The 27,821-nt window shown below is 42.8% G+C and overlaps 1 protein-coding gene across 2 annotated transcripts in view; it reads left to right on the plus strand.

Annotated features, from left to right (window-relative positions):
• The window catches only part of upb1 (ureidopropionase, beta), a 136,412-nt gene that overhangs the window by 90,019 nt on the left and 18,572 nt on the right, over positions 1–27,821 (plus strand). For both annotated transcript variants that reach the window (XM_060844090.1, XM_060844093.1), the window contains 2 exons: positions 11,611–11,780; positions 16,383–16,464. In XM_060844090.1, coding sequence (XP_060700073.1) covers positions 11,611–11,780; positions 16,383–16,464 — 252 coding nt within the window. The remainder of the gene's footprint in view (positions 1–11,610; positions 11,781–16,382; positions 16,465–27,821) is intronic.

The raw sequence follows: 27,821 nt of genomic DNA on the forward strand, positions 1-27,821 counted from the left end.
TTGAGTCCATTCAGTATTCTAACAACAGTAAGGTAGAAACTGTTACAAAACAGGCTGGGGTGTGTTCAAGCTTCTGTACCTTCTCCCTGATGGTAGGGTTTGTAGAAAAGCATTGCCAGGATGAAATGGATCTTTGAGAATGCTGGCGGCCTTTCCTTGACAGCGGGCCTGGTAGATGGATTCTGTAGATGGGAGGTTGGCCTTTGTGATTGTCCAGGCCGAGTTCACCACCACTCTGTAACCGTCGCCTGAGGGAGAAGAGACATTGGTGGGCCTTTATAACCAGTGTGTCTGCATGAAGAGTCCAAGAAAGCTTGTTGTTGATGACCACTCCCAGGAGCTTGACACACTCCACTCGTTCCATCTCTGTTCTGTTAATGTGTTGGAAAGCATGAGTAACATCATGCCGAAAGTCAATAAGTTCCTTGGTTTTGCCAGCATTGAGCGCTAGGTAGTTCTCAGTACATCATTTTTCCAAGTCTTCCACCTCCAGTCTATAGTCTGTTTTGTCGCTATCTGAGATTTGACCAACTATGGTGGTGTCATCAGCGAACTTGTAAATGGCAACGTTATTTGTTACTTGGTGACGTGTCATGGGTGTACAGTGAGTACAGTAGGGGTCTAAGTACGCACCCCTGGGGGGCTCCAGTGTTGAGTATTAGTGAGGATGAAATATTGTCTCCAATCTTCACTGATTGTGGCCTGTAGGTCAGAAAATTGAGGATCTAGTTGCAGAGAGTGGGTCTTAGTCCAAGATCACTAGGTTTAGTAATCGTTCTTGAGGGGATAATAGTGTTGACTACAGTTCAGCCTTCAATGAGTAGGATTCTTGTGTAGCCGTTCTTGATGTCAAGATGTTCTAAGGAGGAGTGAAGAGCAAGTGATATGGCATCTGATATGGATCTGTTGGTCTGTTAGGCAAATTGGAGTGGATCAAGAGTCGTGGGGAGGCTGGAATTGATGAATGCCATAACCAGCCTTTCAAAACACTTCATGACCATTGACCATCCTTATGTTTGAGTGGGTGTCCTGCTCTGAAGGCTGCGTAGTCTCAGTCTTACTAGCAGGCCGGTATGCTTACCCCACTTCCTCACCGGTTTCTTACATGAATGGTCTGGTGGAGTGGATTGTGACTGCTTCCAGTTAAGTGATCCTTCCTAGGACCCTGTGGAGCAGGTATTTTTGCAGAGGGTCTGCTTAGAACCCAGTGTACAAGGTAATTTACTGTGTGGTCTTTTACCGGAAGGAGTTTGCTTAGGACCCAGTGGAGAAGTTCCTGGTTACAGTTGCTGCTGATTTGCTGCTCCAGGCCCAGCCACGATTTTTTGCAGAAGTGTTTGGGCTGCTCTCCAGGTATGTGCTAGTAGACTTTGTATCGGGCAGGTGTCTTATGGAGCCGGGAGCATTTTGGGTTGGACTGTTTTCTACAGTAGTTTAGGAATTACAGGTTAGGGATGGTTGATACTGATCGCTGCATACTATCTTGTTGCCATTCTGACTGTCCTCCTGATAATGTAAGGGTGGTGTAGTGTTTAACAATGATGTTTCACAGTGCCAGGGACCCAGGTTTGATTCCACCCTCTGGTAACTGTGGAGTTTCTCACAGTGTCTGTGTGGATTTCCTCCCACAGTCCAAAGATGTGCTGGTTTGGTGGATTGGCCATGCTAAATCCCACCATAAGACATAGGAGCAGAAATTAGGCCATTCGGTCCATCAGGTCAGCTCCACTATTTAATCGTGGCAGATAAGTTTTTCAACCCCATTTTCCTGCTTTTTCCCAGTAACCTCTGAACCCCATGGCAATCAAGAACTTCTGTCTCTGTTTTAAATATACTCAATGACCTGGCCTCCACAGCCTTCTGTGGCGATAAATTCCACAGATTGACCACACTCTGGCTAAAGAAGTTTCTCCTTATCTTGTTCTAAAAGTATTCCTTTGACTCTCAGGCTGTGCCCCTTGGGTCCTCATCTCTCCTGCCAATGGAATACCTTCCCAATGTCCACATTGTCCAGGCTGTTCTGTATTCTGTAAGCTTCAACCAGATTCCCCACCCCCCCCTCCCCCCGTATCCTTCTAACCTCCATCGAGTATAGTCCCAGGGCCATCAAGTGTTCCTCATATGTTAAGCCTTTCATTCCTGAGATCATTCTCATGAACCTCCTCTGGACCTGCTCCATAGCCAGTACATCTTTCCTAAGGTATGAGGCTCAAAATTGCTTTCTGTACTCTAAATGTGGTCTGACCAAAGCCTTATAAAGCCTCAAGTGCCTCCCTGCTTTTATATTCTAGTCCTCTTGGGATGAATGACAGCATTGTATTTGCCTTCCTCACCGCTGACTAAACCTGCACATTTACCTGATGAGAAACCTGGACTAGAACTCTCAAGTCTTCCTATTTCTGAATTGTCTCCTCATTTAGAAAACAGTCCGTGTCCCTCTTTTTCCTACCAAAATGCATGACCTCACACTTTCCCACATTATATTCTATCTGCCACTTTTTTGCCCACTCTCCCTACCTGTCTAAATCATTCTGCAGCCTCCCTGCTTCCTCAATACTACCCTTCCCTCCACCTATCTTTGCATCATCTGCTAACTTAGCCAGAATGCCCTCAGTTCCTTCATCCAGGTCATTTTAATGTGAAAAGTTGTGGTCCTAACACCGAACCTTGTGGAACACCACTAGTTACTGGCTTCCATCCTGAGAAGACCCCTTTTATTCTCACTGTGTTTTGCCAGACAGCCAATCTTCTATCCATGCTAGTACATGGCCTCTAATACCATGGGCCCTTAATCTTATTTAGCAGCCTCCTGTGTGGCACCTTATCAAAGGCATCAGGCTGTCCAGATAAATAACATCCATTGGCTGTCCTTGGCCTAACCTGCTTGTTACCTCAAAGAATTCTAACAGATTTGTCAGGCATGACCTCTCCTAAATTGCCCATAGTGTCCAGGGATGTGCAGGCTAGGTGGATTAGCCATGGTAAATGCAGGGTTACGGGGATAGGTTAGAGGGATGAGTTTGGGCAAATGCTAATTGGAGGGACTGTGTTTACTCGATGGGCTTGAATGGCCTTGCTTCCATACTGTATGGTTTCTATGATTCTAATTAATTCTACAAAAAAAAGTACAATTAATGTGCAGCTACTAGATCCATAGTTACCTGTGCCACTTAGCTCCCATTTTGAATTTCCACCAGATTCATCTGTCTCTAATCTCCTGCTACATCCCAGTATTCAAGAAATGCTCCCTACAATTGCCACTGCCCTGCTTTATCTCTGCATTATATAATATGTGGCATCATTTCCTGCTGATTAATGCCCTTAAAATATCAAAAGAATGAAAATAAAACAATCATTTAATATCAGTCATTGATTCACCTGGATGAGGATGCACATGCTGCTTATTCATTCACAGGAGATGGGAGTTGCTGGCTAGCCTAGCATTCATTTCCCATCCCCAGTTGCCCTTTCCAGGATTTCGAACTAGGAACAGTGATATAGTTCCCACTGAAGATGGTGATTGTTGAAGGGGTCTTGGGAAGTTGCTGCAGTGCATCCTGTAGAGGATACACACCGTTACACCATTGTCAATGATCAAGGGACTGAATGTTGCAAGTGACGGATGTGGTGCCAGTCATATGGGATGTTTTATCGTGGATGGGATCAAACTTCCTGAGTGTGATCCGGGGGGGGATCTGAGCGAAACTGCACTCATCTAAGAAAATGGCAAGTATTCCATCAAGACTTGTGCCTAGTAGAAAGTGGAGAGACTTTGGGAACAACTCACTGCAAGATTCCTAGCCTGTGACCTGTTCATGTAGCTGCAGTAATGATATTGCTGGTTCAGATCAGCTCTAGTCAACGGTGGCTCTGTTGCTATCTCTTGTGATACTGGGAGATTTGTTCTGTTTCAAGCCTATTCTCATTGTCTTGCTTGCCTTGCAGATAAAGTGTTAGGAGAACATTATATGATTGTTTAATCCCAGAACCTGGGACCAAGGTGTTGAAGGCACAACCACCATAGGGTGAAAACAAGAGTCAAGAAGGTTAGTTAGAGGAATGCCAGGTTCAAGGCTGTGGAGCACAAGACACCTGAGATAGGGAAGAATGAGGCAGAGAAAATTTAAATGAGAACTTTAAACTGGTCGTACAATGGAGTCAGAGCTAATGTAGGTGAACAGAACTTGATGTGAGATAATTCAGGGGCAACTGTGGCCTCTAAGATACTTTTCACAAAGCAGTCATTAGACCAGAGACCATTCTTGATCAATGAATGAGCTCACGTTGTAAGGACATTTATGACTTTGCATTTTCAACAGATAAATTATGGTAAATGTCATCCATGAAATATCTTGACTGTGATGAGACTCAGCCCAGAGGCAAAAGCAATTATCACACAGACACTTCCAATGAACGTTTGTCTACTATAAATGCAGTGGGTCTCTAAATATAGGATAACAAATAGCTGGGAGCAAAGCAGCAGCCTGTCATCTAAAGTGCGTCATGAATGCACTTTATTAACGTTGGTGAATATACTGAATTGAATTCCTGCCTGATCTGTTTATTTTGTGTATGATGTAGTGTCATTTGTATAAATAACCAGGCAGCAGTCAGAATGTGTGTAGTAGAAGTTAAGTGAGGTAGAAAGGGAGAATATAAAGATAACTGCAAAGCAATGTGGAGTATACATTAGCACATCACCAAGAAAGTTTCTGAACAAAACAAAATCAACTATAAAATGGAGATATTTCTTATGTCTTTTTCAAATAATTTCAAACACTCTGAATTCAGTTTTAGGTTTTCTGTAGCTGCTATCCTCATTACTGTGTAAAACAATGGGCTAGATTTAGTGCCCTGCTGCAAATGTGTTGCTGGTCAAAGCACAGCAGGCCAGGCAGCATCTATGTGGGGTATGGGTGTCTCCAGGTGGCAGCTAGCATACTCATCCCTCTGGTCCACCAGCAAGAACCCCACTGGATCAAAGTTCAATTAGCAATTTGAGTGCTATCCATGAGCTTCTTAGTCAACATGGAAATTTGACACTGAAATTCAACCCTGCGTGAAGGTACTGGCTAGTCAGAAGCCATTGGGAACCGGAGAGTGGTGTGGGGATTGTGCAGCCATGAGGAACTGTGCTGGTGACAAGCCAACTTTTTGGGGGGAATATCGTGGTGATAAGGAGGGGTGTCAGGGGTATTGCTGCAAAGGGCTGGCTTTCAACAGCCAGACTCCTGCCCCTAGACTGTGGTAGATGAAGTAACTCCATTGCCCCCTGCTTTGTGCAAGCAGGCTGGCCTAGATTCCCTTTGGGGAAGTGGACATTTTCCTCGCCTTTTGGAACAGTAAGGAATTAGGCTGCAGGAGTGTTGAGGCCATCAAGTTGCTGTTAATGATCACTTAAGGGTTCTAATTGGTGACAGGTTGAGAGGGTTATCATTGGACTTGAACTGCAATGAGCAACAGCCTTGGTGAGAGGCAGCAAGACAGGGGTGGTGAATGAGAGAGCAAGAGATATTTTCAGTGGGGCAGGAAGGAGTGAAGGGAAGAGTTGGTGAACAGGTGACTGGAATTTTTTCACTCTGGCTGTTCATTGAGGCCGCACTACAGCCATTGAAGCCTCTTGGGATTTCCCCTCAAAGGTAGCCTGATGGCTACAGACAGTGTTTAGCTTTTCAAAGCCTTCGGAATGCAACTCCATCTTAAGGTACACCATCTTCCTTTTACCTATACCTTTGATCACAGCACTTCCAGAGGTGGATGGCCTTCTATTGGTGCCCATCTCTAACTCATCACTCCGACCCATCATCCTTGTCCTCACTGACCCATTGCCCTGACCCTGACTGGTACTGTGTCTAAGCAATGAGAGTGAAAATAATTGACTGTAGAGCATTGGCTGATTTGTATGGGTGATGAAATGCAACTGAAAGATTTAGTGTCAGTGAGGTTGTACATCACCAGTACTCACTCCCAGCTATATAAATCTACTCCGATTTTAGAAAGAAATGATTCTTAAAAGAAATATTGCTGGAGGTTGATGCTTTGCTGGGTAAAGCAGCGCCGGGCAGCAATCCTGTTTTCTGACTCTTACTGTTGGACTGCAACTGACAGAAAACAATTGGATAGAAGTGAGGGGGAGTTATTGGAGTGTGTCTGCTTTTTCCAAGGAGGCAGTTGCTTGCTTTCTAATCCACTGCGACATTCAGTGAGGCTGGGGAGAGATTAGTAGGTGCTCCTCTGGTACAGTTGATTTTGTAACTTCATACAGACCAGAATTTGTGGGTCTAATGCGATTTAAGCTTAGTGCTGAGGGGAGAGTTGGGGGATTGCTGTCTAGTCACCCCCTAATGGGCAAAGGCAGATACTAAGTGAGGACTGGTTCAGTTACAGCTGCCATGTCAGACCTTTATGTAACGGATGCATAAAGTAGCAGAAGATGCCAGTGTGAGTTGGACCAAATCTCAGCACCTTTGGAAATAGAGGGATTTCAGAACCTCAAACTGTTGGCACTTTGACAATGCTGTTGATGATAGACCTTTTAAGAATAAACCAGGACATGTTCCAGAAATAATAGGGGGTAGCTAATATGCATTGAAACATATTGGAGCTGATTTTGAGGGCTTTTGTAGTGTAGTGATTGACTCAGTGATAGAGTCCTACCTCCTCCAGAGGTGTGTAAAACTTGTGCTCCATAAATGGACAACTAACGATGTAATGTACTCAGCAGATTTCATCGTGTTGCAACTGCATGAGGGGCAAGACCTATTCAGCAGGATTGTAAATTCATAACTTCAAACAGTAGAAAGGAGGATTGCTGCAGCTAACTCCTTGAACCTCAGTGCGTTAGTGAGTATTTGTTCAGAGTCCATTGTGACAACTGGGAGTGTCCCGAGTGTTGACAGAACACTGGAGAGGCTGGACCAGCCACTATCTCAGTATGAGCTGACCAAGGCCCTAGAGTCCTTCGAAAAAATAAAACTCCCGGAAGCGACGGCTTACCGGTCAAGCTGTGTTCTGCTCAGTGGGACTTGATTGGCCAGGACCTGCTGGAGGTGTATGTCAGTATGCTTCGGGCAGGTACCATGAGTGAATCCATGAGGAAAGGCATCATCACCCTCATCTACAAGCAGAAGGGGGAGAGGCAGGAAATCAGAAATTGGAGACCAATCTCACTATTAAATTCAGATTACAAAATCTTGGCAAAGGTCATCGCCAACTGGGTCAGGTCTGCTCTGGGATTGGTGATCCACCCTGACTAAACCTGTGCTGTACCAGGCAGGAAGATCGCTGAGAGTTTCGCACTCCTTAGGGATACGATCGCCTACATGCAGGACAGTGGGGTGGACACCTGCCTCATCAGCCTGGACCAGGAGAAAGCCTTTGACAGGATATCACGCATGTATGCGAGAGATGTTCTCTCCAAAATAAGCTTCGGGGAGGGAATCTGTAATTGGATCAGACTGCTCTACACCAACATTCAGTGCAGTCTCCAGTCAATGGGTGGGAATCAGCTTCCCAGTCAGATCTGGAGTCAGGCAGGGCTGCCCTCTCTCTCCTGCCTTGTTTGCCATATGTGACCAGTTCGAACGGGCCTCGGGGGCCAAGATAAACTGAGGCAAGAGCGAGGCCATGCTCTTCAGGAACTGGGCTGACCAATCCTTCTTCCCCTTCACTGTCGGGACTGACCACCTGAAGGTGCTGAGTGTTTGGTTCGGAGGGACTAGGGGCATGTGCCAAGTCCTGGGGGAGTGTATCAAGAAAGTGAGGCAGAAACTGGGAAGATGGAAGCTACGGTCACTTTCTATCGCGGGTAAAAACCTGGTCATCAGGTGTGAGGCCTTGTCATTGTTGTTATGTGGCACAGGTCTGGCCTATTCCCAGAATCTTTGCCGTTGCAGTCACCCGGGCCATCTTCCATTTTATATGGGGATCAAAGATGGCCAGGGTCCAAAGCTCTGGGCAACGGGGGAAAAAACACGCCAAATGCCACCCTCACTCTGGCCACCTTTTGTGTGTGGCTGCATCAAGCTGTGCATGGATCCCCGGTACGCAAACACCAAGTGTCACTACGTACTGAGGTTCTACCTGCCCCCAGTGTTGCCAGGATGGGCATGTCCTCGCTGTCGTGGAACGCTCCAAGTAATTGGACCGTTCCGTATCACCTGTCCTTCATGGAGAAGTTTTATGAAGAAAAACACCTTTTGACCACAAATCCATCAGAGTGGTTAGCATGTAGTGTCCTTGAAACCCTTCGGGAAAAGGCGAGGGCGGATCCTATCGAGCGGTTCCCTGAGCAGACTGTCAGTCATTTGGCAGAATGCCTCATCGCCAGAACTTTCCAAGAAGCACCAAGAAGTGGCTTGGCTGGTGGTGAGAAGGGCTCTGTCTGCGAGATCCTTTATGCACGCCCGGACTCTCTGCCCTGCCGCACCGCACGCTGCCCTCGAAGCTGCTGCGAGGGGACGAGACTGTCACACACCTCCGTCTGGAATGTGCCTATGCAGAGGAAGACTGGAGACGAATGCAGTGGTGTTTGTCGAAGTTGTCCCGAGCAGCACTGTGACGCGGGACTCTGTGCTGTACGGCCTGTTCTCTGGGACACACACTGAGACGAACATCAACTGTGCCTGGAGAAATCATCAACTCGGTCAAAGACGCTCTTTGGTCTGTCCCAAACCTGTTGATTTTCCAGCTGAAGGAGTTGACCCTGACTGAGTGTTGCAGCTTGGCGCATTCCAAGGTCCAGGACTAGGTGTTGAGGGATGCGCTGAAGCTTGGGTCAGCTGCCGCCAATGCACGATGGGGAAAGACCACTGTGTAACATCTGCCTGCCAAAGAACAGGGGGCCCATGCAGTAAGTGGGCTCCGCTGACACATCAGCTAAATATATGGATAGTAAACGTACGGACCTGTATATGTGAATGCAAAGAAATGGAAGGTTTATGTATGTATGGCATGACCAATTGTATAGATCATCAAAATAATTTTATGAAAATTTTTTTTTTGAAAAAAAAATGTGACTGATTCAATTCACAGCACTACTCTGCTTACTGGGTATTCTTGTGGTGCAGTGATGGTGTCCCTCCCTACCTGTGGCAAGAGATTGTGGGTTCAAGTCCCACCTCCCCCAGAGTTGGGATATAACATATCCAAACAGGTTGATTTTTAAATTTCTTTTTAAACAATTTTTACACTAATTGCTGCTGACTGTTCAGTGGAAAAACAGAGTCTGTGATCTACAATTCTTTAGTGCAGAGGGCTCTCTGGCATAGACAGATCTTTAAGGTAATTGGGGGAAAAGACCAGAAAGTGGAGTTGAGGATTATCAAATTATCCATGATTTCGTTGAATCTGCTCCCATTCAATGGGCTGAGTGCCTACTTCTGTTCCTGTGTTTTATGGTTTTATTGAGGTATGAGGTGCCTTTTTTTAAATAATCATTTAATTTGTTATTTGATTTTATTTAAAAGAATAGAAAGGAGGATTGGCGACAGCGCTCCACCTCCAACAAAAGCTACCAGTGGTTGGTATTACATTGTACAACAAGGTGAAGTGTAGCCTGTTTCTCCCAGGATACTAAAATGCCCACACTAATGGCATTTTCATTTTCATTTGTTTCATTTTCAAAAGTACTCACCTACGTTCTATGTGAGGAATCAGATCACTAAATAAATACATTGTTGATCTTAGTTTGCACCTTGATTTTATTTTCTGATTCCAATTTCTCTCCAAAGCCAATAATTTCACCTAATAGACTGAAAACCTATTGAGCTGCAGGCTGGAACACTACGATTGGTTACTGATCGGGGTAATCACTGTTGTGTCACGTATAATGACCCCTATTTTGGAAACTCAAAAGCCATTAAAGTAGTTAATTGTATTTTGTAGCTTGTCCTTTTAACAATGAAAAACTGATCAATGTACCTTGATTTACAGGAAGAATTTTAATAACTCCATTAAAGCAGACTAATCCTTGCATGGTACAGCTCACCATACACTATACCACAACCAGAAACTTCTGGAGGTGTATAAATGATGCTAGTGTCAATCCACATGAGCTATTCAAAAACCTTTCTGTCTAACTCTTTGCAGTAAGTGACCTAGTTGTTTTTATCTCTCCCATATGCTTTTGGTAAATTGAAAATAGTGTTCATGTCAAAAAAAAACCTCTTGCTGTATTTTCATTGTCAGTGCAGGTGGAATATCAGCAAATTGTACATAACTGGACTAATCTACATTCCAACCCAAGATCATCAGCAGCGACCAATGTCCAAATCCACAGCAGTCATTGCCTGCCACCCCAAAATGACATTGATTAGATACCCTACAGTGTGGAAACAGACCCTTCGGCCCAACAAATCCACACCGACTGTCTAAAGAGTAACCCACCTACACCCATTCCCCTACCCTATAGTTATCCCTGACTAACGCACCTAACAGTATGGGCAATTTAGCATGGCCAATTCACCTGATCTGCACACCTTTGGGATTATGGGAAGAAACCGGAGTACCTGGAGGAAACCCATGCAGGCATGGGGAGAGAATGTGCAAACTCCACACAGACAGTCACCCAATATGAGAATTGAACCTGGGTCCTTGGTGCTGAACCGTGCTGCCCATCACTACACATTAATCTGAGTTCAAAGTTTGGGAGAAGATTTGTAGCTCGGGTGCTCTTTGTTGTGGTTCTGATCGCCGAGCTGGGAATTTGTGTTGCAGATGTTTCGTCCCCTGTCTAGGTGACATTCTCAGGGCTTGGGAACCTCCTGTGAAGCGCTTCTGTGGAGATGAGAGAGTAGGTCCAAATCATGAATTGTAAATATATAATTGTTACTAAATAAATCTCACGGAATTCAGGAGAAACTGCTGTACCCTAGAGTTGATGGAATATGGAGCTTGCTACCACAGGGACTAGTTTATGTGACATTGAAGATGCATTTTAGGAGAAGCTGAAGAAACGCAAAAGGGTGAAAGGATAAGAGGGATACGCTGATAGGAAGAGATGAAGGGAGGAGACTCATTTGGAGCAGATATATCAGCATAGTTCACTAGATGAGCTAAATGTGGTGAAGTTCTGTGTAATTCTCTGTAACCTCCTGCATTGACAAACTATATTTAAGGCAGTGAACATCCACAGCTCCTCTGGGAAAAAAAATCCTGGTTTCACTCCGCCACTGCATTTAGCATCCAGTTATCCAGTTATTCAGTTATGTTGTATTCTGTTTATTGCTCCTCCTCAACTAAAAACCAATAGTCCTAATTTAAAGCGCCAGTACTAAGTTAGTGAATCTTCCTACTCTTTAAAAAGACTTCCAGCCAATGGACCCAATGAAGATAAAGGAATTGCAATTACAGGTCGTTCCGCGATAACTTTCATTTCATTTCAACTGAATTGACAAATTGAGGACACTTTCTCAAGTGTGAACGTTTAAAGGGTGTATTGGGTATAACGCAGTTTCAGCCCCATTAGTTTAAGTGGTGCTGTTATTATGCAATTTTCCTATAATCTGTATGTGTCCCAAGTCAGGATAGTGAGTGTTTTGGATTAATTTCCAACATCGTAACAAAATTCAAACTTGTAATTTTGGTAATGGAAATGTTTTTTCTTCATAGTCTACATACTACATGGAAGGAAACACAGGACACAAAGTGTTTCAGACTCAGTTTGGACGGATTGCTGTTAATATCTGCTTTGGTCGACATCACCCTTTGAACTGGTTAATGTATAGCATTAATGGAGCTGAAATTATCTTCAACCCCTCCGCTACTGTGGGGACGCTGAGGTGAGAGAACAATGTGACTGTAATTACGGGTATCCTGTGGTGACATTTCATTCTCTGCTTGGCCAGAGCCCTTAGATGTTTTTGCCAAATAGTTATTGATATAATGGAACACATCACTTCCACTAATTAATTTCATTACACTAGCATTTGGTCATGCAGATGGCCATAACTTCTTGGCTGTGACTCTATTCATCCTGAACTTCAAACACTGCTTTCTACAAATGACCAATTCGCTGATGGACGTATATTGTTTTTTTTCTAAATTCCTAGAGTCCCAAATATAGGGCATTTTTCAAACAGAGGATCAGGCTGAATGGAGGAAGGGGTTCTCTTCTGACTTAACTGCGTTTGAAATGATAAGTCCATATATATTGTTTGGCCTGTAATGCAAATTTTATTAACCAAATGACAAGATTATTCTGAAAGCTGTGCAGGGTACAGCTGAAAGTTCCCTTTGCTGGATAGAAGCTGTATAAGTCTAGGTGAACATATTTGCACAGTTAAATCATATTTACAAACATCTCTTAGCTGTTGCAAAATGGTGTTGGCAGAGGAGGGTTAACATTGACATTTAATTGACGAGTCCTCTAACACTCTTATCTGGTGTGCTCTCCAAGTGTACTATCTCAAGTGTACATTGTATTTTAATAATGTACTGGCCTTGTAATGAACTCTGAGTGTTTAGGATAAAGGTGAGGACGATACTCTATTAGGAGTTGCATCAGGCAGGATATTTCGCTAAAACTGGTGTGGAAGACCGACTGAGCCTTTACTGGAGTAAAACCTCATATTAGCATTACCAAACAGGACATAGAAACATTAGAAAATAAGAGCAGGAATAGGCCATTTAATCCTTTTGAGTATGCTTCACTATTCAATACTATCATGGTGGTTGGAATCTCAGCTCAGAGTTGAGATTCAGTGTCTGATGGTTGCTATGGAAGTGTCATGGATTTGATTGTTGGAGAAGGGAGTTCATGGTGGGGACTAATGACAGTAAAGACTTTTTTTCATTCATTCATTAATTCATGCTAAGCAAATGTTTATTACCTGTCTCTAATTACCATGTAGAAGCTGATGATCTGTTTCCTGAATTGCTGCAGTGTTTGGAGTATAGGTGCACCCAGTTAGGGAGAGATTTCCAGGATTTTGACAAAGCAACAATGAAGGAATAGCCCATATACTTCTACGTCAGGATGGTGTATGACTTGGAAGGCAACTTGCAGGTGGTGTTGTTTTCATATATGTACTGCCCTTCTTCTAGATGGAAGTGGTCATGGGTTTGGAAGATGCTGTCGAGGGAGGTTTGGTGAATTTCTACAGTGCATCTTTTAGGTAATATACACTGCTGCTACTGAAAGGTGATGGTGGAGGGGATGATTGTTGAAGGTGGTGCATGTTGTGTCAGTCAAGCAGGCTACTTTGTCCTGGATGGTGTTGAACATTTTTGTGTTGTTGGAGCTGCACTTATCCAGGCAAGTGGGGAATATTCCATTATATACTTGATTTGTGTCTTTGTAGATGATGGACAGACTTTGAAGAGTTAGAAGATGAGTTACTTGCTGCAGAATTCCCAGCCTCTAACCTTTATTTGTAGCCATTGTGTTTATATGGCTGTTCCAGTTCAATGTCTGGTCAAATTTACAATATGCATTCATGGTTGGAGGAAATTTCAGCCTTTAAGGAGGGCAACGGATAATCTGGGAATTTAGAGGCTGAGAGTCCTGTGGTATAGGGAAATTATTGGAGAAGATTCGTATGGACAGGATTTACTCGCACTGGAAAAAATATGGACTGATTAGTAAAAGGCAGCATGGCTTTGTCCAGGGCAGTTGTGTTTCACAAACGTGATTGAGTTTTTTAAGGAAGTATCAAAGATGATTGATGAGAACAGGGTAATGAATGTTGTTTACATGGACATTAGCCAGGCTTTTATGAAGGTCCCTCATGACAGGCTGGTACAGAAGGTGAAGTCACATGGGATCAGCATTGAGCTGGTAAGATGGGTACAGAACTGATTTTGTCATGATAGTAGTGGTGGAAGCGTGTTTTTCTGTCTTGGGATCTGTGACCAGCGGTGTTCTGCAGGGATCAGTGCTGGGACCCTTGTTTGTAAGTATAATTATTTGGAGGAGAACGTAGGTGGTCTGATTAGTAAGTTTGCAAATAACACAGACTGGGGGAACTGCAGATAGTGAAGAGGATTGCCAGAGAATACAGCAGGATGTAGATAGGTGGAAACTTGGGCACTGAAATGGCAGATGGAGCTTAATCTGGGAAAGTGCGAACTGATGCATTTTGGAAGATCTAATGTGAGACGGAAGTATACAATAAGTAGCAAACCCTTGGAAGCATTAACGTAATACAAGTGGATGAGATCTTTATTTTAAGATGAAATGCATGCTTGGCTTTATCAATCGGGACATAGAGTTTAAAAATTGGCAAGTCGTCTATCTGTATAGAACCTTAGGCCAAATTTGGAATATTGCATACACTTCTAGATGCCACATTACCGGAGCTTGTGGAGGCTTTGGAGAGCATACAGAAAAGGTTTTTTTTTAACCAGGATGTTGTTTGGTTCGGAGGATATTAGTAATGAGGAGAGATTGGAGAAATTTGGTTTGTTTTCACTTGAATGTTGGAGGCTGAGGCCACCTGATTGCATCTCAATTTTGTAAGCTTAGATAGTCAGAATCCTTTTCCTAAGATTACGAGGGAACATAGGTTTAAGGTAATGGGAGAAAAATTAAAGGAGAGGTAAGGGGTAAGATTTTTCTCTGGAATGTGTTAAGTGGCTAGAATGCACAGCCAGAGGAAATGGTAGATACAATAGTAATGTTTAGGAGGCATCATGGCACACAAATGAATAAGCATTGAATAGAGGATTACAAATCGTGTAGAAGCAAAAGAGTTTTAGTTTAGAAAGGGGTCATATGTCGGCAGAGTCTTGGTATGACAAATGGTCTATGTTGCATTGTTCTTTATTCTTAGACGTCATTAATAATAAGCTGGTTCAGGAATGATGGGCTCTCTTTGAGCTATACCTTTCTATTTTTTTTCTTTTTCTTAAAACTATTCAAAATGGCGCCAGATAGTGGAAAAGCTTTCCACTGTATTTTATTGTTTTGCTCACTGTAAAATACATGACAATAAAACTATTCCTCCCCTTTTTTTTCCTCTTTTTTCCCCCCTTTTTTTTCCCTTTTTCTCTACCCCCACCCTTTCCTCCAAACTGTTTAGGACACAGAGGGCAGAGACCATGTATAAATCGCTGCCTTGGTGAGAATGTGAGCAGAAGCTTGCTTTGGGAAAACTGTTAAGTAATGCAAAATTTTCAAAACAGATGTTTTGATAAGGTGAATGGCTTCCCATTAATCTAATCAAAATGCATCACTGTTGTGAGTCAGTCACTAAAGGGCTGTATTACATTTCACTCAGCCCTGTAACCTTTGGATTTTATGGGCCCTGTCCACTGACATTTGTTGCTTTTGTTGATTTTTCTGATTAGAGGTGGATTCTGTGAGCATTGATTGTCAAAAGGTCAAGAAAGTACAAATCACTAACTGGAGGCGGATTATTTACTATCCTGGCTTTCAGTAATGCTTCTGGATTAGTTTGTAGGTAGCTCTTCACAAACAAGTAATTTCCCTCATACTGCTGTCAAGTAAAACCCAGGATATGTTTGAACTGAATTGAGACTTATTGTCAATGTTTCCTCCAAAGCTGTGACTGGGACCAGTTTCCAGAGAGACCTGACGTTGACCTCATGCAATCTGACAACATGCAGCCATGTGGAAAATCTTAAAGGGGCCATGCATATAAAACAATCAACCAAATTGTCAACAGTAAAATAAGATGTAATATCAAAAATAGAAAGTTCTGGAGAAACTCACTGGTATGGCAGCATTTATATGCAGAGAAATTTAATATCGAATCCAGTGACACTTTGTCAGACCTGCTCTGATGAAGGGTCACCGGACTCAAAAAATCTTACTCACAGGTGCTGCCGGACCTGCTAAGTTTCTCCAGCATTTTCTGTTTTTGTTTGATTTTTCAGCACCTGCAGTTCTTTTTATACAAGCTGAAAGAGAATGTTGATCACAGTTTGGCAAATGTTTGTCCAGTGCAGCTATCGTGTTGGCAATTAAACAACTGGGTAGGTATATCCTATTGACAAAATGCAGAATAACTCTAATTGGGGCAAATTACTGCTCCAGTGCTCAGTGAGGTGATGCAAGAAACTAGCATCAGCAATACAGGTTGTCAAGTGTTGTCTCATGAGTGACTTACTCACTGCTGCTCAGCTATACTTAGGCCAGAGCCGCTTTTCCCAAACCTTGTCACGGCCTTGATCCAAGTGTGGACTTGAGCTGACTGCCAGGAGTGAGGTGGAAGGAGCCCTAACAAAATGGAGATCACTGGGGATTTAGTGGAAAACTCTCTGATTACTACAACAATATCTGCTTTGAAGGAAAATATTTGTCAGTGGCCAATCAATTCAGAGCCAGGAACTCTTCAGTTCCCTCAATGTCTTGCTGCCGTGTCAGTGGAAACTCACCCAAGAAGGTAGTGCTTGTCTAAATGTGTTATTTTGACTTTCAGTGAACCCATGTGGCCTATTGAAGCCAGGAATGCAGCCATCGCCCATCACTGTTTCACCTGTGCCATCAATCGAGTCGGGACGGTGAGTAGCGGTGTTGAACTTAGTGTTGAACTTAATTTGTGACTGCTGAATGGTCCTTGGGACAGGGCCTCAACACACACTTGACTCTCACTTTGCTAGAATCTCGCATATTCCATGTAACAAACAAAAAAAATCTTCTGAGTAAGGTCAACAGACCTGAAATTTTAACTCTGATTTGTCTTCACTGATGCTGCCAGACCAGAGCTTTTCCAGCAATTTCAGTTTTCGTTTCTGATTTACAGCATCTGCAGTTCTTTCAGTTTTTATGTAACAGAACATTTTTGTTCGTCATTCGAAGGATGTGACCTTCCCCATTTGGGTTGGTATTTATTGCCTAAGCTTAATTACCCTCAAGATGTGGGCAGGAACTGCTGGTACACATAATACCATTAGGGATTTCCAAGAATAGAATTCTTCATAATTTCCCAGTCACTTGTTGGATGACTTAAATTGAACAGTCTATGGACAAAGGGTGCTGTGTGGAATTATAAACCTTTAGGGATCCTAATAAAAACATGATCAAGCTTTTCTCTTTTGCTTGTGTTCATTCTGCCCTTGATTGCTTATCTCTGAATAAATTCCAATATTAGACCTATTGTTATCTTTAGAATCCCTAAAGGAGACCATTTGGCTCATCCAGTCACGCCCAGACCTCGCACTCTCACCTTATCCCTGTAACCCAAATTTACCACTGCTAATCCTGGACACTCCAGAGCAATTTATAATGGCCAATTCATCTAACTTGTACATCTTTATCCTTATTGTATTCCCATTTAAAAATGATGCTTTAAGGAAAGGAGGATTGAAGATTCCTAAAGAAAAATTATCTGAGCCTGATCTGAAACAGCACCTTCAATATTGCCTTTAAAAAAATTAAAAGGAAAGGAGCTATTAAAACACAAATTGAAGCAGAGCCAAAGGAGAAGCCTCGAGAGATTACCTAAAACGTTGAGTCAAAATTGGAATTTTTGAGAAAGGTTTCAAAGGAGGAGAGAGGCATGAAGAGGCAGAGGGGTTTGATTCCAGAGGTGATTGAGCTTAGACTGGATTAAAGGCACATCTGTCAGTAGTGGGGTCAAGGGGTCTGGAGGTCAATGACAGCATCTAATGCTGGAAAAATGGCAGCAGGTGCAGTAAACAGGTAGGAGAGCAAACGGTATGTAGGCCTCCATCGCAAGGGAATTTTGGTTTCTCTTGAGGGAGTGCATCAGAGGTTTCCCAGCAATAGTGGCACTATCCTACGAGCACAGATTGAGAAGACTGGGTCTGTATTCACTAGGGTTTAGAAGAATGAGAAACTATCTCATAAAAACTTATGTAATACCTGTACTTGCAGGGCTCAATAAGTAGGTGCAGAAAGGTTGTTTCCTCTCATGAGGGACTTGGTGAGGGATGGGAGGAAACAGGGGACACAGAATAAAGGGGACACAGAATAAAGTTATTTAAGTCTGAGATGATGAAGAACTTATTCACTGAGAGGGTTTTGAATCTTTGGAATTCTCTGCAAACGAGAACTGTAGTTCTTCAGTTATGAAATGTGTTCGAGACAGAGCTTGATTGATTTCTAGGTGCTGCTGATATCAGTGGATGAATGATACTGCTAGACCATCGTGCTAAGGTAGAGGATCAACCATGATCAAGTTGAGTAACGAAAGTGTTGAAGGGCTGAGTGGCCTACTCCTGCTCCTGATTTCAGTGTGAGGGGCAACAACATGGTCTTTTATCACAGGAACCCTGATGATTAATGTTTAGCAAGTTTAGTGTAGTTGGTACTTGGAAAGGCACAATTTACAAATACGCATGTCATATTGCCAGTTTATATTTTAGAGAAAAGCTAATTTATCTGGGATCAATCAAACCAGTCTTGAGGAAAGGTTAATGGTGGCTTATTCCAGACAAAATCTGAAAACCGCTGCTTCAATTCTTAAGTATTGGATGGATTGACTAAATTATAGTGATGCAAATTAAACCAGCATGGAAACCATGGGCAGAATTTTCTTAGTGTCTGAAAAAGCATGGGCAATAGTCGGAATGTGGGGTAAATATTAGGGAGGTGTTCGGTCTTATGGTATTATTGCTAGACTGTGAAACCAAAGACACAAGTAATGTCTCGGCAAATCAAACCCGATAATGGCATCTGAAATAAAAATCTGGAATTAGAGTCCACTACCGTGAAACCGTTCTTGATTGTCAGAAGAAACCCATCTGGTCCACTAATAGTCCCTTAGGGAAGGAAATCTACTGTCCTTACCTGATCTGACCTACATATAACTCAAGACCCATAGTAATATTGCTAACTCTTAACTGCCCTCTGGACACTTTAGGATTTGGCAACTAATGTTAGTGATACCCACATCCCAATGAATAAATAAAAAATATCAAGATTGGAAAATTTAGGTTCATGACATGAGGAAAATCAGACTTTCTTTCTGAAACAACTGGATCAGAATCTTACTGGTGAGTGGCGAGGGTCCAGTTTGCATGTCTTGCCAAGTCTCGCCGCAGTGGTCAGGAGGTTGTGAATCTCCCAGAGCCTGGAGAGAATCTGGGTGATGCCATTTCCTGATAGGAATATCAGTGTTTCCCCAGATGGATGTCTCTGGCATCTTCTCCCAGTATCCATCCCAGCCACAATTCTCAAAATATTTGGGGTAACCCCCCCCATACGCATTGCAAAGCACCAACCTCACCAATTATCATGACACATCCTGTCATACCTTTTAATACAGTTCACTACTGCACTTTGGATTTCACTGCCTCCTGGCTGCTGTCAGCTGTGTCCTGTGTGTTCCTATGCACAGGGGGACACACCCATTTCATGTGAGAACAGGATGAATCTCTGGGCCCTTAGCATGCACTCACTTTTAGGAGGGTGGGGTGTGGGGGAGGAGTGGAGATATGTGTGTGGTTGATTACTAGGCATCAAGGGATGTTATAATGGGATAGTGCTACATGGGGGAAAATGCAGAACTCTAGTGTGAGGACTGGAGGCAGCATGCTGGGATGCAAAGGGGACAGTGATTGTGAAGGGGGCAGCCTTTCATACAAGGGTGGAGTTATTGTAGAATAGGAGGCCTCAGGGTTGTGAGGAGAGGCAGGGGTCATCTATGGTCACCCACCACCCTGACTTCAAGGGAGTGCAGTGGATTACTACGTTGGGCATGACGAGGCAGTAAGCATGGAGCTCAGGGGATGAACTGGGAAAGAAATAGTTAAATAAAAGGATTGGGTGGAAAAATGGGGAGGCTCAGTGTTGATGGGGTTATCAATGTATGCAATGCAGAAAGGAAGATAAAGTTTGGTTGGTGGGTCCGACAGCAAGAGGTGGAGTCTGCAGTTCACTGTCGTTAGCACCATCTAGAAAACCTTCATCTACAATTAAATCTCAACTTTGCCACAAACATAGAAACTGATTTGTAAGAGTGGACTCCACCTGTGGATATTGAGGCCCCTCGAGGGCCAATGGCATTAATCAGGGACTTACAAATTGGAGACTAGAGAAAAAAATGTTCCTGTGCTGGTCATGCATTAATCAACTACATAGCTTACAAATCCTGAACTCCTCAGGAAGGAGTAACAATTCTTCAGACTGTTCCTGTCATATGGTGCTAAGGTGGGCTATCTTTATTCTTATAGCTGCAGTTAAAACGAGAGTCTGACTTAGATGATGAATCCAAGTGCCAAGTGTGACATTCTGTGAACAATGAAGTGTCATCCATGTCACCTGTGATGATGCTACTGCTTCTTTAAAAAGGCTATACTGTCCTTGGCTTTTGTTTTTCAGCAGCAATTCCAAAAGTCTGGGTTTGAAGGGTTTTAGGGCCAGTTTGACCATTGCTAACAGATATTGCATCAGTAAAAAAGGCTTTCAAGTTTATAGAAAATACATTTGTACAATTCTCTGAGCTCAGGTTTTCTCTGGTTTAGTGTTTGCAGTCTGGCTGTTCACTGAAAGCAGCTGGGTCAGTTTGAGGCTCCTGTAAGACCCTGTATTTTTTACCAAGGAGTGTGTATAGGGATTGTTGCAGGAATTTGGATCAGTATCATTAAGTTGGGGTAGTCTTTTGGGGTTTTGGATAGGTTAAATTATTCTACATTCTGCTGTCTTTTATTTGTGTTTCATTTGGTAATATTACACACAAATTCTGTTTTCTTTAAAACTCAGTGATCTGACCAGCTGTATCACTCCTGGAACATCCATTCTACACCTGCATAAAACAACTAGATAAGTTAGGGTTTGGGCTACTTTCTTGAAATGTTTTGAGGAGATCTTGCTTGGTCCATAACGGAATGCTTTCAGAATGCTTTATTTTTTCCCTTGCCCTCCTATTATGTCTAGGCGCAGTACCAAGGTCCTTGGCTAAGGGTGGAGGGTGCTGTCCCTGCAACGTAACCAAGGTTTGGACAGATGATCTTGGGTTTTTGTGGCTGGAGAACCCAGACATGTTGCAAGTGACCTCCCCAGATGCAGACTCGCCCTCCTTGACTGCCACTTTCAAAAGGTTAAGGGTTATAGGTTGAGTGGAGATGCAGGTGGAGTGCCTTTGCACCTCCAGATTATTCTGAGAGCAGATTTCCTAGAGCCTATGCATTGTTTCCTCCTTTGCCTGATTTTATCACCCTATCTCCTTGAAAGGATAGGGGCAGCTAGAGTTGAGGTCAAGGTCCCTCGTCCTCTTTTCACCCGAGTAGCAAATGACTACAGAGATGGGAATACAAATCTGTGAGCATTTCTGGCATCTACTGTGTGCATGCTCCTGGTGCCTGCATATAGCAAGAGAGAGCATAAATTGGGCAATAGAGCTAGAAGCTTCAGCATGCTAAAAATATATTCACTTTGGTGGTAATGAGAGAGTAGTGCTGTACTTGCCAATAAAGCTTACTTGGCTGCCAAGCTATGGAGGTTTTGGAATCGCCACATGAGAATCGTGGTCCTCTCTTACACATTAAATTATGTTCACTTCAGAGAGGGTGAGGGGGCAAATGTTGGCCCAACATCACCCATCTTTGCCCTTTTGTGGCCTGTTTCTCCTGCAGTGAGGTAAAGGGAAAGATTGAGCAGTGGTACAGCTGCTGGTGCTGATACAAGTGGTAGGGTGTCCTGAGTGAGTGAGTAGGAAGTGCAGAGGACAGGAAGTGTTAATAATCTGGGGGTTGGGTTGGGTTACAGCCATTGAAACAACATTGAAAGTGGTGGTCCGTGTGAACTGATAGGAAGTGAGTGCTGTAGCACAGATAGTATGTGTAAAGTAACAGAGAAGATGGTGGCACTTCCCCTGCCGAAGTAGAAAAATCTTTAAATAAAGGCTTGGTAATACAGAACATAGACAAGAGTTTCTCTCCTGGTTTTGACTTCTATTTATCCCTCAACCATCATCTGTAAAACATATTATTTGGCTGTTTTCAAATTATTATTTGAGATTTGGCCATACACACTGTTGTAACTCCAATATTACAACAGTAAGCAAGTGTGAGCTCTAAAGTACTTATTGATATCCTGTGGTCATGGAAGATTCTGTGGAAATACAAGCTTTCTCTTTGTTTCTACTTTAGCAGGGTCATCATCACGGGACAGATTAAGGATAATTTGGAACACAATCAAAAATCTGTTTCAAAGTAGAATAACAAACAATTTCCCCAGAGTGCAGAATATTATTTGCCTCCTCTCGCTGTGGCTTTTGGATGTGTGGGAAGTTTTAGGCTAATTTTTGACCTTCAGGATACAGATGCCTTCATCCTGAAGATGGAATCTGGTGCATCAATACTTCACTTTTATTTACTACTATCCCTGAATTTCTTCCACAGGTCAGATTTCTCCTATGGGGCACATGGGAGCATTACATCTCCAGGCCATCACATGCAATATTTATCACAGAAACAAATTTCCTGCATTACAACAACGATTGCAATTTAGAAGTACCTCATTGACTTGGAAGTATTTTGTACTGCTCCGAGATTGTGAAAGATGCTATATAAATGCAACTCTTCTCTTCATGATCAGTCTGTGTGAAGATTGTTCACATCATCATTTTGATTTCATTGTCTATGATGAGTATCAGTGACTCTGACAAGTCTCGAACATGAAGATGCAAGTAAATTACACAATGTGAATGGCTGTCCTGTAGATGATAAAACCGTGTGATTCAAGGCAATAATTACTGGAAACTGTTTACCTTGAGGCCAGAAATGGACACAATGTTCCTCAGCACCTCCTATGATTGGATTCAGTCATGAACTCCTGCTGTTGGAACTTTGGGACCAGTGTTCAGTTGAGTAAAATGTGTGATTAGGACAGTCACAATTTACTCGTTACGGAGTTATGCTTCTTCCAAGCCCTTGTGCGAAGTTCACAGTACTGTATATCCATCCTAGCTGTAAAGGGCGCAAAGTTACACTCAGTTATCCATTGCTAAGGAATGACTGTCTTCCTTGCTTATCTCTAAGGGGCAGGCACCGGAGATGAATATGAAACATGTGTGGCAGACCTAGTAATGTGATTCAGACCAGCTATATTGCTCCTCAACCTGAACCAAAGAAATCCTACCCATTGCTCCCTTAAGGAAACCTACTCCTTCCTTTCAGTCACACTCTCTGATCTCTCCAATGGCTTGGAGCTTTGAAGCTGCCTTGCTAGGAGCTTCGACAGTTGTAGAATCCGACAATATGGAGACAGGTCCTTCAGTCCAAATTGGTCCATGCCGACCAAAATGTCTGTCCATTCTAACCCCATTCCCCTGCATTTGACCAATTTCCTTCAAAATCTTTCCTATCCATGTATGTGTCGAAATGTCTTTTAAATGTTGTTAATGTACCCGCCTCAATCACTTCTGGTAACTCATTCCATATGTGTACCACCTTCTGTGTTTTTTAAAAAAAAAAACAAACGTTGCCCCTGAGGTTCCCTTTTTTATTCTAACCTTAAACTGATGCCCTTTCATTCCTTGATTCCTAAACCTTGGGAAAAGGACTGAGTGCATTTCATCCTATCTCATGATCTTATACACTTCCATAAGATCCCCCTCAGTCTCCTACGCTCTAAAGGAAAACTCCTAGCTTGTCCGACCTCTCCCTCTAAACTTGACTCCTGGGAACGTCCTTGTAAATTTCTTCTGCACTCTTTCCAGTTTAATAACATGCTTCCTAGAGTACGATGACCAAAACTGAACACAATACTCCAAGTGTAGCCTCACTTGTACAACTGCAACATAACTTTCCAACTTCTACACTCCTTGCCTTGACTGATGAAGGCCAGTGTGCCAAAACTATGTCTACTGTGACTTTACTTTCAGAGAACTGTGCACCTGGATTCCAAGGTGTCTCTGTTCCACTACACCATTTAAGGTCCTACCATTCACCATGAAACTCCTACTTTGATTTGACTTTCCAAAATGCAAGACCTGATAATTATCTATATTAAACTCTATTTACCATTTCTCGGCCCACTTCCCCAGCTACAATTTCTGATAACCTTCCTCACTGACAACAATACCACCTATTTTAGTGTCATCAACAACTTACTAATCATGCCCTGTACATTCTCATCCAAATCATTGATTATAGATAACATACAGCAATGGGCCCAGCACTGACCCCTGAGGCACTCCACTAGTCACAGGCCTCCAGTCTGACCAGCATCCTTCTGCTATTTTTCTTTGTTTCCTACCATCAAGCCAGTTGTGTATCCAATTTGCTAACTCCCTGAGATGCCATGCAATCTAACCTTTCAGAGCAGCCTGCCAGGTGGAAACTTATCAAAGGCCTTACTGAAATCCTTATAGACTACATCTTACCACCCTACCCTCATTAACCTTCCTGGTCACTTCATCTAACAACTTTGTGAAATGCCCTTTTTCCTTTACCATACAAAATACATTAATGGGTACGAAGCAGAGAGATCCAGATCCTTCAAAAATAGGCAACATGTTTAGATAGAGGATCTTGATTGGTGCAGGCTTGAAGTGCTGAAGGGCTTATTCCTGTGCTGTAATTTTTTGTTCTTTGAAAAGTGCTGGAGAAATACAAGCTATTCTTCGACAAGAATGTGATGTGCTCTGACTGCATACCAGGAGCTGGAATAGAGCTGGGCTTCAGAAGACTGTCCTTAATACAGGCAAAACCATGGTTCAGCAATGTGATAGTTACCAAGAAGACCATTCTCTAAGGTGTTTAGCTGTGAGTGGAGGACTTTTTAAAACATTCATTCAATGTTGTGGATGTCATTGGTTGGTCCAGTATTTACTGAATCGATTTGATTTTTTATTGTCACATGTACCAAGATAACATGAAAAATATTGTTTTGTGCTATTTAGACAAATCACAACTTCTATAAATATATCAGGGTAGTAGAACAAAATCAGAATATAGTTATATGGACCAGGCCAGACCCCTGAAAGTATTTCAAGAAAATAGCCTGGACCCTAACTTTGCTGGTTATTTGAAGCAGGTGTACAGTGGATATCTCCAGGAGTGATGCACCTGGCCCAGCCACTTTGTTTTAAACAAAACAGAATTTATTTGCAAGATTACTGAATGAAACACAAACAAAACCAAACACAATACAGATTAATATAACCTATCTGAAAACCCAGCAGATTATCCCAACTTAATGATGCTGTTCTAAATACTTGCAACAATCCCTATAAACCCCACTTTACGAAAAAAGGAAAGATTCAACACCGGTTCTTTCGGGAGAGAGAGAGGGCGGGTCAGTATGGACCTCCTTCTTTGTGTCCAGCAGCTTCACAACTGACTGATTACATTCTCTGAATAACCAGACTGCTAAAACCCAAATCAAACCAAACCAGAGAAAAGCTGAGCTGGGAAAATTGGCCACTCATTGTACAAGTTTTTTATAAAACTTAACTTCCAGTAGATCAAGCCTGTGACTCAAACACTTTTGGAAAAAAACGAAGGACAACACAATCTTGTAAAAGAAGCAGCATCATCACACCTTTCCCCCCCTTTTTTAAAAGAAGAAGCCCATCAATATCAAAAGTTAGCCTCATTTTAAAACCCCTTAATCTTAAATTGTTAAAACATTACAACGCCTGTATACATTGACAATAATGATGTAAGCATGCACTACTACATTTTGTTTCAGTCTGTTTTACTCCTACCACCAAACACCTCCGTTTCTCATTCAAGTGGGCGACTTGGTGGTTAGCATTGCAGCCTCACCGCGCCAGGAACCCTGGTTCAATTCTAGCCTTGGGTGGAGTTTGCACATTCTCCCAGTATCTGCTTGGGTTTCCTCCGAGTGCTTCGGTTTCATCCCACAGTCCAAAGATGTGCAGGTCAGGTGGATTGGCCATGCTAAATTGCCCATCGTGTTAAATGCACTAGTCAGAGGGAAATGGGTCTGGGCAGGTTACTCTTCAGAAGGTCAGTGTGGACTTGGACCGAAGGGCCTGTTTCCGCACTGTAGGGAATCTGTTCAAGTTTCAACAATGTGTCAACAATCACATTTTCTCATCCTGCCACATGCACAGTTTTTTCAAATTGAATGGCTTTAACAGCAATCTGGAATTGTTCTTAAATTTCTCTGCAAACTTCAATGGATTTTGATCAGTGTATATGATTGTCTCAGCTAAGTTTCTGGTAACATAAATATTGAAATGTTGTAATGCCAACACTAAGCTTCTCAACTGTCAAATATTTCTGCTGATGAATGTTCAGGTTCCTGGAGAAACACCTGAAGTCTTTTTTTCTATCTTCTCATTCTCCTCTTGTAAGAGCACCGCACCGACACCCAAATCACTCGTATCGATAGCCACCTTGATTGGTTTTGCGTAATTAAGTGTGGCTAATACTGAGGCAGTGGTTAATACAGCTTCCAGGCTGTCAAATGCCTTTTGACAGTCCGTTGTCCACTGACACCTCTTGCCTTTCTTTAGGAATTCAGTGACTGAATTTCAATAAAATTCACTTAATCCCAGGAATCATAGTACTGCTCTTCAAACACCCCAATTATCTTTTGCATATGCATTCTGTGGAGCCATTTGTCCATGTCCAGAAACATGGCTAAGGAAGGTGACTTTGGCTTTGACAAATTCTTTTAGCCAGGTTTATCACTAAGCCTGCCTCCCGAAGTTGATTGAACAATTCTGATAAATGTTGCAAATGTTTCCTCCATGTCTGACTAACAATCACCAGGTCATCTATATATATGGCACAACAGTGTACTCTGAAATGTGGCTGGCACATTTATCATACCAAACTGCATGACTTTAAATGGATATAATCCATTTGGCATTATGAAAGCAGAAATTGTCTTTGCTCTTTCAAACAAAGGTACCTGCCAGTATCCTCTGAGCAAGTCCATCTTAGAAATATAGGTTACTTGTCCCATCTTTTCAACACAGTCTTCCAAACGTGGATTTGGATATGCATCAATCTTGGTAACTGCATTGATTTTACAATAGTTCGCATGTAACCAGATGGTACCCAGCGATTTTGGTGCCATTACTACGGATGAGATCTAGTCACTAACTCACTTTGGTTATGTTATCTTGGGGCGGCACGGTGGCTCAGCGGTTAGCACTGCTGCCTCACAGCGCCAGGGAGTCAGGTTCGATTCCAGCCTCGGGTGACTGTGTGGAGTTTGCACTTTCTTCCCGTGTCTGCATGGGTTTCCCCTGGGTGCTCTGGTTTCTTCTCTCAGTCCAAAGATGTGCAGGTTAGGTGGATTGGCCATGCTAAATTGCTGATAGTGTTAGGTATATTAGTCAGAGGAAAATGGGTCTGGGTGGATTACTCTTCAGAGGATTGGTGTGGACTTGTTGGGTCGAAGGGCCTGTTTCCACACTGTAGGGAATCTAATCTAATATATCTAACCTCACTCTACATAATTTCTAGTTTCACTGTGAATTCCCAATACTAGCACCTTTTCTGGCAGTAGTCCTTCAGGGGTACATCTCTCCTGATCTTTCAACATCAAAGATTGAGTGGATCTTGTATCTCTTAATACAGTAACCTCTTTACTTGCTGCTTCTGGCCTATGTGAGTAAACATTATCTTCTCAGGTCTATTTTTTAAGGTTTTCTTGCACTTCTCTTCTTAGCCAACCTCCGACCAGCTTGTACATTCAGGTGCAGGTTTCTAGCTTCCACTGTGCTTTCTGTTACCACTCCCAACAAAATTTACTGGCTTATCCTGGTCTCCTACATCTGGCTTCCTAGTGCTTTTCCTAACCCACCAACACTGATTTCATGTGGCCTCCTTTTATCGCAGTGAAGAAAAACACAGCTTTTTAACATTGCTTTCCCCTTCTCGGGGTTCCTTTTTACCCTGTGTTATGTTATTCTTATGATCTTCGCTGAGATCTACCTTTCCTTTTCCAGGCGAGAATTTCTCTTTTC

This window comes from Hemiscyllium ocellatum, chromosome 24 (assembly GCF_020745735.1).
Source record: "Hemiscyllium ocellatum isolate sHemOce1 chromosome 24, sHemOce1.pat.X.cur, whole genome shotgun sequence".
NCBI lineage: Eukaryota > Metazoa > Chordata > Chondrichthyes > Orectolobiformes > Hemiscylliidae > Hemiscyllium > Hemiscyllium ocellatum.